The sequence below is a fragment of the Cebus imitator genome, unplaced genomic scaffold, assembly GCF_001604975.1.
Source record: "Cebus imitator isolate Cc_AM_T3 unplaced genomic scaffold, Cebus_imitator-1.0 Scaffold143, whole genome shotgun sequence".
NCBI classification, from domain to species: Eukaryota; Metazoa; Chordata; class Mammalia; order Primates; family Cebidae; genus Cebus; species Cebus imitator.
The window spans coordinates 3,937,856-3,952,172 of NW_016107458.1; the positions used below are offsets into that span (position 1 = coordinate 3,937,856).

The 14,317-nt window shown below is 35.2% G+C and overlaps 1 protein-coding gene, 1 long non-coding RNA gene and 1 other non-coding gene across 7 annotated transcripts in view; 1 reads left to right on the top strand and 2 right to left on the bottom strand.

Annotated features, from left to right (window-relative positions):
* The window catches only part of RTN4 (reticulon 4), an 81,018-nt gene that overhangs the window by 30,271 nt on the left and 36,430 nt on the right, over positions 1-14,317 (bottom strand). The window contains exon 1 of one of the 5 annotated variants that reach the window (XM_017542373.1): positions 7,166-7,584. The exons of the other annotated variants lie outside the window; for them this stretch is intronic. Within the exon in view, the coding sequence (XP_017397862.1) occupies positions 7,166-7,199 (34 nt within the window). The 5' untranslated portion in view covers positions 7,200-7,584. Of the gene's footprint in view, positions 1-7,165; positions 7,585-14,317 lie in introns of those variants that run through there. 5 annotated transcript variants of the gene reach the window in all.
* The window catches only part of LOC108313823, a 29,396-nt gene that overhangs the window by 8,189 nt on the left and 6,890 nt on the right, over positions 1-14,317 (top strand). The window lies entirely within an intron of this gene.
* On the bottom strand, positions 11,472-11,579 carry LOC119473275. The gene has a single exon (XR_005202473.1). It is a non-coding gene; the product is annotated as a U6 spliceosomal RNA (small nuclear RNA).

A 14,317-nucleotide genomic window follows, 5' to 3' on the forward strand; every position in this document is an offset into this window, starting at 1 on the left:
AGGGGAACTCAAAGCAAATTACTAGTTCAAAACAGAAGGAACTTCATTAATAAGTCAATCAGTTATATTTATTCTTCCATAACCTTATATACCTATTGTATACACAATATAAATGTTCACTGAATCAATGAACAGTACAATGAAACAAGGTATTCACATCATGAATAGAATAATCTATTCAAAACTATTTTAGATTTAGGTGAAAGACAATAAACAAGAGTATACAACAAAAAAGTTATAATTCCAAACATTCTGTGAAAAAACAGAATTTTAGTAAGTCTGTAGTCAGAGAGTAGATATTTCAAAATCTATTCCAATGCCTAATTCTTAATGATGGACTTTGAATATTATGATTAATATTTGATAATTTTTAAATTGCTTTGAGCTTAAGTAAATGTTATATAGAATAAATACGATAGTGATATAGTATTTGAAGAAAGACAACACACGCAATAATATTTTAGTGTCCATAATACATCAAATGCCTAAGTGGCAGCTCAAAAAAACTTGAAAGCCATGAAGCAGATTAAACACACACACACACACACACACACACACACACACACACACACACACACACAAGTATGTCAGCCTTATTCATAATAGAGCAGAGAAATAAATATAAATGTGGTGTTGGAACACTGCTCCAAGGATGCAAAGAAAAGTACTGCCTAAATTAGACCATCATCCTTTAGACCAAATTTTAGCAAGAGATGGGACGAAGGGAATACAGTCAGCCCTCTCTCTGCATCTGCGGGTTCCACATCTGCAGATTCAACTAACTGTGGATGGAAAAATGTAGTTAGGCCTATGATGGCTGCATCTGTACTAAACAAGTACTGACGTTTTTGTCATTATTCCCTAAACAATGTAACAAACTATCTATATTGTAAAAAGTAACTCAGAGATGATTTCAAGCATGCAGCAAGATGTGCGTAGGTTATATGAAAATACTGCACCGTTTTATATAAGGGACGTGGGCATGTGTGGATCTTGGTATCCATGGTGTGGGGGGATACAGGGTAGAGGGCTGGAAATAATCCCTTGCAGATATTGAGATAGCTGTAAATAAAAAGGGAACTTAGGGGACACCCAGAGAACAAATTTAAGAATTCTATTCACTGCCCAGATATTCTGCCTACATCCAAGCATGGGATCCCATCCTTAAAGGACTAAAAGAAATTATTCTCCTGGCCCAGGAAATTCCCACTAGGTTTAACCTTTTAACAATACGTGTACTAAATCACTACATACCTATCTTCTTCCATGATTAGTGTGACAGACAACTACCTGCCTTTTTTACTGCAGTGAGGACAATATGAAAGAAGTACATGACACTCAATAATATGCCACAACTAGACTATGCACACATAAAATATCAAAGCATGGGCCATTTTTGCTTTTATACTTTTCAATCTTTGGTTACTCAAGTGGAAGTATAAATTAACAAAATAAAAACAAGGGCTTCACGACACCATGGACCTGTGGCATGGTCCTGACCAATAGCTAAACTCTCATGTTCTTGGTTTCCTTATCAGTAAAGTAAGAAAGTTGGAATAAATGATTAATAGGAGCAGAAATACTCTAAACATCTTGAATTTACAGAAGTTCCTTAAGTTACTTAATTGTTCCTTTAAGAAGGGAAAATGTAGGGAATCATTTTTCTAATTTCTCCCACTTGAAAACACATTTTTAAATTTTCCAAAAATTTATGTGGATTTAAGGCCAGAAGTAAACCTGGCTGAACAATGGAGTTCTCAGGCTTTCCCTTCATTGAGAAGCTGCACTGAGTCAATCAGAAGACCTAGTGATGAAGCCACCACTGTTTTCAGCCTTCAAAAAAAAATTGGAGGCTGGAAAAAGAGCCAAGATATGTATGTATAAATAATTGTAACAGAATACACAAAATGAGACCCCCTATGCCTCCCTTAGGAAAAAAAAAAGTACAAAATGAAAACCCAAAGATGGGAGTGAGGAACACCGAACAACCTCCCCAAGGAGGTTTAGTGAACACCTCAGGAGAACCGGGCCTTTGATAAGGACTACTTGGGCAAAATGAAATGGGAAGAAAGGGCATTCAAGGTGGAGAGAAAAACACAAACAAAGGCAAAGAACAGGCATGTTTAGGGAACAAGTCCTTCAATGTGGTTGGAGACAAGGAGTAATGAAAGATGAAATTATAAAGGTTGGGACTAGTCCATGAAATGCCTTTTAAACATCCAGGGTAGACAGTATAAACTTCATTTGAAAAGTAAGTAAAGGAAAACCCCTTAAGTGCCATGATTAGAGCTGTACTTTGGAAGAGTAATTTTAATTTGGCTATGACACATATAATTTAGTGGGAAGACCAGTTAGGACTCCTGGTAAGGATTAGGAGTACACAGACTAGGGTAAATAAAATAGAGAGGCTATTTCTACCATTGATCTCATTCCTTACACATTCTTACAAAGCTGGTTCTTATCAAGTAATTTAATGAGTTAACACTGACAAAACAGCTGTCTTATAGTGAAAACTATTAAGAAAGGAATACATACTATTTAACCTCAGCCACGGATCCATGATAGACACTCACATTCATTGATAAAAGTAGCAATCTGTACAATCTTTCTGGAGAGCAGTTTGGTAACAGGCACCCAAAGACTAAATACCATAACCCAGAAATTTGGAAATAATCATGAATGGAAACAAAGATTTATATTCTTTTATAATCATTTTGGCATTGTTTTTGCAGATTGAATATTCCTGTAATACTTGGAACTAGAATATGTTAGAATATTTGGAAATATTTTGGAATACTTGCATATACATAATGAGGTGTCTTGTGAGTGAGGCCCAAGTCTAAACATGAAATTCATTATGTTTCATCTACACATTATATCCATAGCCTGAAAATAATTTTATGCAATATTTTATTTAATTATGTGCATGAAACAAAGCTTGTGTTAAGTACTTACGTGTGGAATTTTCGACTTGTGGTATCACATCAGTGCTCAAAAAGTTTCAGACTTTGGGGCAGTTTGGCTTTTAGATTTTCAGATTAGGGATGTTCAACCCATACTTGCAAAATGTTGCCAGTAACTCGATTTAACTAGATGGAACTAAAAGACTGTAGTCATTAAAATAATGTAGAGTACTTAAAAAATAAAAAGATATTTCCCCACTTAATGGAGGAAAAAGACTACAGAATAAAATATACCACATAACCCTCCCAACACACACACACCCTGTTAAAAAGATGCCCCAAAACCATTCTCTATGTGATGTGAGTTTTATTCTTCTACTTACCTTCTAAATTCTCTGTAACACATACATATGTAGTGCTGCACTAACCTAAGATCTAGACGATGTATCTAATACTAATGCCTAAACATTCAGTTTTAACAAAGTTTAGAACTAAAAGGAGAGTCCTTCTTCCAATCAGTAGGCCCCGTAATTAGTTAATGCCAAAGTTCCTTTGTTGGGCATTTTTTGGCCTTCCCAAGAAGTAAGGCATTTCAAGCACCAAGAGCCCTGCTCTTCTCTACCAAAATGTCAGTATGAGCTATACTCAAGGCTTTCAAAAAATGTCAAGTAGCTTATCCAAGTAAAGATCAGGGAGCCTAAAAGAATCTCTTCTCGAAAGTATGCTGTAAAAATGGTCCAAAGCTAGTTTGTCTTGAGATATAATTAAATTGAGTTTTAATGCTAGAAACGTTTCTTTCCCTATCTTACAGAAATTTCTCTCAAGGGTCATCTCTGGCACATTAACTGACAAATCCAAAGAGTATTATAGCAATAAAAAACAGTGTTGCACCTACTTTTAAAATTTAACAAGATTCACATCCATTTCTCACTCATATTAACCAGTTTCTCTATAGTGTAACTGCCCATTCCTTCTTGAAAATTCTTCCCCTCTTAGTATCAGTGAAACTACACTATCCTGCTTCTTGTACTGCTCTATATAACTTCATCTTTCCTGATGCCACAGATCTCCTTAACTTAGGTTTTTAGGCTTTCCTTTCTTAATTGTCAACTCTTTCAGTGCAAATCTCCTCACACAGTATTCACCTGCCTCACTCTGCACTTGACTCCCAGTTCTTTATCAGTAAACCTGTCATTTCTCTGAGCTTCCCGGATGCTCTATCATCACTTGAAAGTGTCTGAAACCCAACTTGGCATCTTTTCTATTTTAGCTCTATTTCTACTAATATTAAAGGGCTATCACTGCCAATGGTTCACTCTAATTCAAACTTTATGTTGTCTCTTGAGTCTTTCCACCTCATCCTTGTCCTACAAACCTATACCAAATGCCAAGTATTCCTTCCTTGAATTTCTCAAATCTGCCACTTCCTTTTCCTTCCTATTTCAGGCGAAACTCAAGCCTATCTGCTTTAAATCTGGGCACAGCTACAGTCATCCTAACTGGTGTGCCTATAAGTTATTCTCCCCAGTAGATCTTATGCAGCACCCAAAGGAATCTTTCAAAACTTCTATCATGTACCATTCCCTACTTTAAAACTTCCAAAGCCTTTTTATTTATTTTACGATTAAATCCAAAATTCAATGTCTTCTGTGGTCTGGCCCAAGGTATCTTGCCATAAAATCAGAGAACCTCTCAACTGAACCCTGGACATCATGCAAACAAGGAAATGAAGACCAAAAAGGGTAAGTTTCTTATTCTAGCCAAAATCAAAAAATACGAGAAGCGAGACTTAAACCCTACATCACCATGTCGCAAATTTGCCCAACAACATGAATTACACCAGGATACTTAATATATTGATTGCCAGGCCCTATAAAGTCTGATTTGATAGTTCAGGAGAATCTGCATTTTTTAGGAGCACTAGATGATTCTCATCTACAGAAGTATGAGGAAACCTAATTTAGATCATCTAGATTTTGTACATTCTTTGACCACACCAATCTGATCTTTCAACTCCCATCCTAAATATACTGTTATATCCTGAAAGTTATTTACTGTCTCAAATAATTGTCTCAAATAATTATAAAAGGTATAAACCTTTTTAGTGGTTACATCATTCTCCTACCCCATCCAAAGCCCCAGGCCTACCCATTCCTTCCTATTTTAAGCTCCTAAAAATCTTTTGACTACCTTAATCAAAATTCTCCATAAAACCCCAATAATCAAATACTATATAAAGGTCATTTGTCACAAGAAACAACAGAAAATATCAAGAATATATGAAAGAATGTAAATTATTGTTTTTAGCCTGAACGATCAAATATCTTAAATACTAATCAGCAATCAATCACACACACACACACACACACACACATACACACCTTTTAAAGAACACTGAAATCAGAGCATCTCTCACATCTGTCACTATACTATACTGGTGGTCAGGGGGAGAATGCAGTAGAAAAATGCTTAAGTATATTTTCAAAATTTACCCATACCCTAGATTAGGCTCCCTCTCTGCTGTCAAACTTTTTTTTTTTAATGAGGAAAAACTCATTCCATGGTAGTTTCCAACTTCTCAGTGATTTCCAATTTAAACCTTACTCTGCAATTTTAACTACTACTCTGTAACATTAAAATATAATTTAACCATTGAATCAGAAAAACAGGCAAAGTTAGTCTTACTAACCAAAACAGCCAGACAAGTACTAAAAAATATTAGGCCATTCCACTTACAAAGTGAGGCTCCCCAGAGATATCCAGGAGTAAATTCAGTTTTACATTTGGTGCCTAAAAATAATCAAAAAATCTCTGGAAAACTATGAACTACATTGGATCTTAATTTCTCCTGTCTCACAATACCCTTATACTTCAACAAATAAAAAACTTAAGATATTATTTAATGGTCTAACACTTAAGTTATTAATAAAGAGCCTTAATAGTTGCAGAATGAGCCCTGATATGACTTTTCACCTACTTTTAAGGCCTCTATTTATTGTATTATTATCACTGGTATCATTTTCACTTAGCAAAAGCTACGATGTATTAATCCATCAATCTGTAATGATAACAGCTAGCAGGATGAAGACATACAAAACCTTCTCTTTAAGCTCACATGTATAGAAACCCTAAAGACAAAAATCCAAAGCTGTACTGTTTTCTATTCTTTTTTAAGTTGCAACCATAAAAATCTTACCAATGTCTCAATATGATCTCAATTTTAAATTCACCTTTTCCCCATGTCTTTATTGAAAAAAATTTTTAAAGAATATTGTAAAAGTTACTCCAATTAGCTCTACATACTGTTTTTATAACTATTGTTGCCAATCCTGCTTGAAGGAAATAATTTTTTTTAATTATAAAACTTGAATGTAACCAGGAAAAAAATTGCTTATGTAGAATGTCTATTTGGGCTCCTTAAAAATAGCTTTAATAATTTTAAGGTAATTTAAGTGGTCAGCTATACAGCCTACCACCTTTTTTTTTTTTTTTTTAAAGTAGCTTTCACCATCTACATAATAAAATATTCTTTAAATATTCATTCTAGTCAACATTTTAGCATTTACAGGCTTAAATTCTTACACAATGATCCACTGAGATTTGAAAGGATCTGGGCTTTCAAGGGGGAGGAAAAGGGATCAAAATCACTGATTGGTTATTACAAGGACAAAGGTTAGTGACTTAATATAGACATGCATTTAAAATTACTGTGTAATTATACTGTGTGTAATCTGAATGATTTCAAGATGCATATAATGTGATTAAAAGAAAGTTAGTAATAATTTTAAAGGTTCAAATCAGATTTTCAAAGAAAAGAGGCTCACTGCAAACGCAGTATCTTGCTACCTACAAGCCTTTACATAGAATTTCAACTACACCAAGTAAGGTTTTTTAAAATAGTCGCGGAAAATATGTCACTATGAAATACAAAAACAGCAATGCATATTTACCACATCAAAGTGACAAACAAATGAAATCTGTTAGATCTGTATTGTTTACAATGTGCAAGATTAGAGAACAGAACCTAAACAACAGGACCGAAAAGACTAAACCAAATGCCAAAGAAACAGAACAGCATGACATTTTCAGGTATACAACCAAATGTAAAACACACAAGATAGCTGTTTTAATCCTTTAGCCTTAAACTCTTCATAGGTTTCACTTTCAATCCAAAACACCTAAATTGCAAAGCTTATTCACAGAAATACATTAGTGGTCACATACAAAAACTGAAGAAGTAAGAGGTTAAAAAGCACATATACCCTTGTCCTTCCAATTTTTCTTCTGACCGTCCATCTCTTGTCACGATCAGTGCCTTGCAGCTCCAATTATTAATTATGCATACCAACAGAAAAGCTGTAACAGCACAAATCTATTCCCTGAGACATGAAATACCCGTTTCCTCAACCGAAGTCTGCAGTCTCCTCTGCTGCACAACTGCAGCAGGACTGAAGTCACCTGATGTCTTCTGGGTGTGGAGCAGTCTGACGCAGTGCAATCTGTAACTAGGCTACTAATACTCCAGCATTTAACGCTTTCCTTCTATCTGTTGATTGTTCTAGGCATTTGCCTTGTTGCTGCTACCAAATGGTGCTGCATTTGAAGGGGAGGGCAGGCTACCAAAAGAAAGGAAATGAGGGTTGCTCTTATAACAGAACCAACCACTGAATGTTTTGAAATGCACTTAAAGCCATATGCAGTTTTTTTCTTTCTTTTTTTTAACAGATGGTCGAATTATGCTTCTGGTTTTCAGTTTCATTTAAAACTCTAAAATAAATGATTACCTGATAAGATAAAAATTGACCGATCAAACAGTAATACCCTAAATTTCAAGATTGTGAAACGATGAGTCTCCTTAATTTCTCCTAAGTTTATTAAGACGAAAAACATTCAGCATTTTGCACCTTATGAAGGGATAGGCGGAAAATAAAAGTCAAATTACTAATGTTTATTGAACATATTACTGGAACAGAAGACAGACATCAATTTTAGCAACTTAATCTTTCTAATCTCTTTTTTCCTCTTTTACAATTATGGAAATCCAGAGACTTACAAATATATACTAACTCTCAATCATTACCTTCTCCAACTCAATATTTCAATAAATATTTATTAGACACCACTACAGACACTATCTATTAATAGATTCTTAGCTTGGGGAGATATTCATGTGCTAATGATATCATTTACCATGGGAAAATGACATAAGAGCAAACTATAATTTTATTTTTCTGACACAGGGTCTCGCTCTGCCGCTGAGGCTGGAGTGCAGTGGTACAATCATGGCTCACGTGGCAACCTTTACCTCCCAGCCTCAAGCAAGCCTTCCATCTCAGTCACCACAGGCATGTGCCACCATGCTCAGTTAATTTATTTTTTATTTTTAAACTTTTTTTTTTTTAGAGACAAGGTCTCCCTGTGTTGCCCAAGCTGGTCACAAACTCCTGGGCTCAAGCAATTCTTCTGTCTCAGCCTCTCAAAATGCTGGGATTACAGGTATGAGCCACCAAACCTGGCCTAAAATTTTACTGAAAAATATAAAAACAAATCTATGAATAGCATTTCTAAAATTTTTGTTCAACTTTATAAAACTGATTTTCATTACAGTGCAGTGTCTCTACTTTTGTTCAACAATCAGCTTACCTGATGCTTATATCTGCCTAAGCAGAAAAGGCAGTAACAAATCAGCTAAAATATTTTAAAATGCAATTTGCAAAAATATTATATGTAGCCCATGTACAAAAATACATACTTAAAACTGTATAGCTACAATGAAATGGAGATAATATTTTCTGGAACTCGCTATAAAACTGTGGGCTGCAAAATCCTCACTATCAGAAGTGGCTTGAGGTTAATATATACACCTACTATGTACCCACAAACATTAAAAAAAAAAAATTAAGAGTTAAACATAGAAATAACTAAAATTAGAAAAATGAGAGAGAGGAAAAAAGGAAGTGGCTTGAATACCAACGACACATTTATTTCCCTATCTGCCTCTCTAACTCCAAACATAAATAAAGAAAAGGAATTTTTAAAAGAACCCAGTATTCTCAGTTCGAGTTAATATTTAACTTTAAACTTTACTCACTGAACCCTTGCATAATGTGGTATTTGAGAACCCAGTCAAGTCATAGCACGGCCTGAAAATGCCTGGCTTCTCCAACAACGTTCAGAATCTCAAACTATTTAGTAAATACAAAATACTAATTTTCTAGTATCAATTCCCTTAAAACTGAAAGCCAATAAATAATTAGCATTAGAATAAAGTACTCAACTACTGTACCCAAACACTATTTTCAAGTCGGAGATTACTTCACTAATAGAAAAGATTTATTGAGATCAAGTTACTCAGCACTTAAGACTACTCCTATCTTCTGTGGACTTGATTTGGCTTAACAATTTTTAAAAAGTGTAATAAAACATACTCACTCATCTAAATATTAAACATACTTAATAGCATCGCTGGCAGATTAAAAAGTCAAAACAGGAGCCCTGAAGTTTAGTAAACATTTCAACCTACCTCGTGATATCTACTTCTTCAATTTGTATGGTCTTTTTATAAGTGTACAAAGAAAACCACCTTGTGGAAATCAACTGACATTTTGCCCACTTCTTTCTTATAAAGTTTTTCAACTAGACTTATTTTAAGTCTGGTAAGCTAACTAAGCAAGGAAGTGCTTAAATCTGAAAAACTGATATGATACAAATTTATTAAAGATGTAAACCCAGATGGGCTATGTTTATTGTGAGAATCATATAATCTCTACTAAAAATAAAAGGCTTTAGGACACTGCCTGACAAAAAGTAGGCACTATATAAGTGCATTTACTTATCAGTATGCTAAAAATAACAATCAAACTAAGAGGCAACTAGACCAGTAAGGCACATCTAAGGAAGCTCATATACTAAGTCATTCAATTCTAGGCAATAACCCAATCTTCCTAAACAGAATTGCCCCCTCCCATACACAAGCTATTGTTCTTGCTACACAGTTCTATTATTTTCCAGCTGAGAAAAATTTACATACAAATAGTTTAGAGGTCCTATTCCACATTGAACCCCAACTTAACAAGTCAAATAAGGGAATAAATCTGTTAAAAACTTATCCTCATTTATTTTGTTTTCCTTCAACTACATAACTTTAAAAAAAAATTAAAAATTCTTTCAAGGACAATTTTCAAGTAGATCACATATGTCCCTACTTGCAGAATAGCATTTTGATTATTTGAGGCAGGAAACTCATTTCCCTTCAAAGTAAAGGCTCACAAAGGAGAGGCCACAGAAAACTCCTTTATTTATATTGCAAGTCAATAAACATGTTGTATGAATTCTAAGCCCTATTTTATATTGTGTGTTTGTGCAGGGGAAAAGATGGGGAAAGGGGAAAGTATTCTCCTTTTCCTGCACTCAAAAATCAGCTTTACACAGAACTTTTGAAATAAACTGTTCAAAGTTCATATTTGGCAATTTCCTACTCCTCAACGTCCATGTCCCCAGTATCCCCTTCTCCCAGGCATGACAAAAAAAAAATCAAAGATGAAAACTTCCCCAAGCACATATCCATAATGCCTTTCCAAAGGGTAATATGCTCTAAAATTACCTACACTTTCTCTTCTCACATCTCAAATCAAAACTCTAGTTTCCTTAGTGCACTTACCAGTTAAGTAGGAAAATTATATGAATAAATGAATTCCTACTAAACAAAAAACTCTTGTGTGACCTCAGAAACTGTGTGTATGTTTTTTGGGTTTTTTTTTCCTCGGGGTGGGGGGTAGGGGTGATCGTACGTAACTCGTGAAATTTCAGACAGTAGAAAGTTATATTTTAGATTTTAGAACAGGCAGCACTAGGCAAGGTGTAAGTGCACCCCAGCCAGCTCTTATTCTAAGACAGTCTTCCTTTTCCATTACTTTCTTTCCTCTAATTCTGCACCCAAGAAAAACTCAGGTTTTTATTTTGTTTCCTTTTCTTTACAACATTTAGAGATGCAAGGGAAAGAAGGTGGGAAAGAAGCAATGATTTGGATTGAAAATGCTACTCTTGAAGTTAGAGACTGCTTATGTACACTGCTCTTGGGAGCTAAAATAATTTCTACTTTCCAGCCACAGAAAACAGGCATTTAAAAAAAAAAAAAGAATTAAGAAACAATTATAGCTACACAGTTTTAAACTTATTTCCAAATTTAATTATTCTGAACTACACAAAGGTATGAAACTAACATGTTTCATTACTGAAAAAGAGTTAATTTTTAAAACCCTATCATATGCTGTAATATAATGCCCTCTATGGACTAAATTACAGCACTTCAACATTAACTACTGAATTAAATCTTACGAACTGGAAAAAGATTTTAGTCTAGAAAACGAATGACAGGACAAGTTCAAGGAGCAAAACAGCAAGGATTTTAAAGTCTGTAAACAATTTAACATAAGCTACTAAAAATAAATACTAATATTCATAGAGAAATTGAAAGTGACACTATGAAAATGTGCTTCTTACATTATAACCTAAAATAAATATACAAATATTCTTAAACACCCAAAGCATTTTTAAAATTTTTTATATAAAAATATGAAACATTTCATAAATTTTATGTGTCATCCTTGTGAAGGGGCCATGCTAATCTTCTCTGTATCATTCCAATTTTAGCATGTGTGCTGCCGAAGGAAGCATGCTTTTTATTTTTTTGAGATGGAGTCTCGCTCTGTCGCTGGGCTGCAGTGCAGTGGCGAGATCTCAACTCACTGCAACCTCCGCCTACCAAGTTCAAGTAATTCTCCTGCCTCAGCCTGTGGAGTAGCTAGGACTACAGGCGTGCACCACCATGCCCAGCTAATTTTTGTATTTTTAGTAGAGGCAGGGTTTCACCATGTTGGCCAGATGGTCCCGATTGCCTGACCTTGTGATCCGCCCACCTCAGCCTCCCAAAGTACTGGGATTACAAGCGTAAGCCACCATGACCAGCCTCAAGCACGCATTTTAAAATTCTGAATTCAAAAATTAATAGTCACTAGGCTCTAAACAGATCTTCTTAAACTTTAATGTCTTCATTTCAGTATCCAGTTTTGGGGGAAATCTTTAAGGTCACTTCATGTTTGTAATAGTATGATTAAAGTCTTTGTTTGATTTGATACAAGATGTCAATATTCAAAATTGTCTCTAAAAATTTTAAAGTCATCTGTGCAAAGCAATATCTACAGCTTGCTAATTTCTCTGTCCAACTGAATTTATTCCATATACTCAATTATAGATCATTCCACAGACATAATTTTCCATCTACAACACTAGATGGCACCAACACCCATAGTCTACAGTTGATTGCCCAATTCACGGAAGGCAATCTGGCAAACATTAATTCCAGCTTTTCCACATGATTGTTGCCAGGCACTAAGGAGCTAGATCAGAATACGGGAATAGGAAAACAACTCTATCACACACACAAAAAAAATCTCAAATCAGAATCCAATATCAATTTTAAATAGATCAAAATAAGTGTAAAATTAAAACTATAAGTAAATTAAAAATATGCATTTTCCTTTGTGAAAATTCAAAATGTCCACTGAAATGTAAACTAAAAATCTTCTAGGAAACTGAGGGAAAACTATAACACAAAAGTTTACATCCTTTATATGTAAAGAATTCTCATAAAATCAGAAAAAAAATGAACACCTAAATTTAAAAATGGGCAAAGGGTATGAACAAGCAAATCACAGAAGAAATACAAACTGCCAACATGTTCACATTCACTAGTAACCAAAGATCAAAACAGCAAGATGCCACTTGCACCTATCAAACTGGTAAAGGGCTTTTAAAAAATACCAAGTACAGAATGTCTGGAGGAATATTTAAGGAACAAGGCATAGTAGGTAATTCTAAGAAGGAGCACTAGGCAGCTGGACAACAGAGGAAGAAGTGTGACTGTCACTATACTTTTTGAATGTTGTATAATGTAGAAATATCATTTTAAAAAATATCAATTGTTGGTGAAAGTAGACAAATGGGTGTTTTCTTATTCTGATATATGGGTAAAAAGTAGGGCAACTTTTCTGGTGGCCAATTTTTGTAGTCATCCTTATAAATCCTCATGCCCACTAATGTAGGTTTTTATTTCAAATAATTTATGGAAAATAACTCAAGGATATGTAAAACATATTTAAATATTAAGCAGATAATAGCATTATTTATCAATAAAAGAGGAACAATCTAAGGGTCCAACAATAGCAAAGTGATTGGTTAAAAAAAAAAAATCCATACTAAGGAACACAAAGTACAAAAAATCAGCAGCAGAATATTTAAAGACAGGGAAATGTTTGCATTATATAAGACATTGCTAATTTTTTTAAAAACTTATAAACAATATGTAGAGTATGATCCCAATTTCATGAAAGACTTTATTACATTCTTAAAAATACACACACACAGCCAGGTACAGTGGCTCACACCTTTAGAATCCCAGCACATTGGGAGGTGTGCAGATCACTTGAGGTTAGGAGTTCAAGACCAGCTTAGCCAACATGGTAGCAATAACCACAGCTAGCATCCAGGTCTTGATCTTTAGTACCTCACTATTATGAAAATGATCTCTCATTCTACATTAAAAAGAATCAGGGGAGAGAGATCCAAGATGGCCGATTACTAGCAGCTCAGGATTGTACCTCCCAGAGAAGGCGCACAGAAAGAGAGGATGCCACACTTTCAGATGAATTTTTGTTGCCCATGGACTAGGAGATTCCCAGCAGAGGAGCCCCATGGGTCGCCAGCGGGACTCTTGTGGCCGGCGTGGGGGTTTTGCCCGCGCTTTGGCATAGCGGTTCTCGGTACAGAGTAAACGGGACTGGGTCCCCTTTTGATCGACGTTTGGAGCTCCGGGAAGGCAGAGTCGCCCATTTACCTGATTGAAAAAGGGATTCAAGAGGGAAGCCAGACTGGAGATTCCCAAGCAGAAAAGCACCACGAATCTTAAGCCGGCGCAGTGGGTTGCTCAGATTTCGGCGCTGGGAATCAACAAGTTGGACGTTCACTCAGAGACCTAATTTGAAAGGTGGCAATCACAAAGACGACAGGTGGATAAACTCACAATGATGGGAAGAAACCAGCGTAAAAAGGTTGAGAATACCCAGAATCAGAATGCCTCTCCTTCTGCAGGGGATCACAGTTCCTCATCATCAAGGGAACACGGCCTGATGGAGAACGAGTGCGTTCCATTAACAGATTTAGGCTTCAGAAGGTGGATAATAAGGAAGTTTTGTGAGCTAAAAGAACATGTTCTAACCCAATGTAAAGAAACTAAGAACTCTGAAAAAAGGTTTGACGAAATGCTAATGAGAATAGACAATTTAGAAACGAAAATAAGTGAATTAATGGAACTGAAGAATACGAGAACTTCGCAAAGTATGCACAGGTTTTACCAG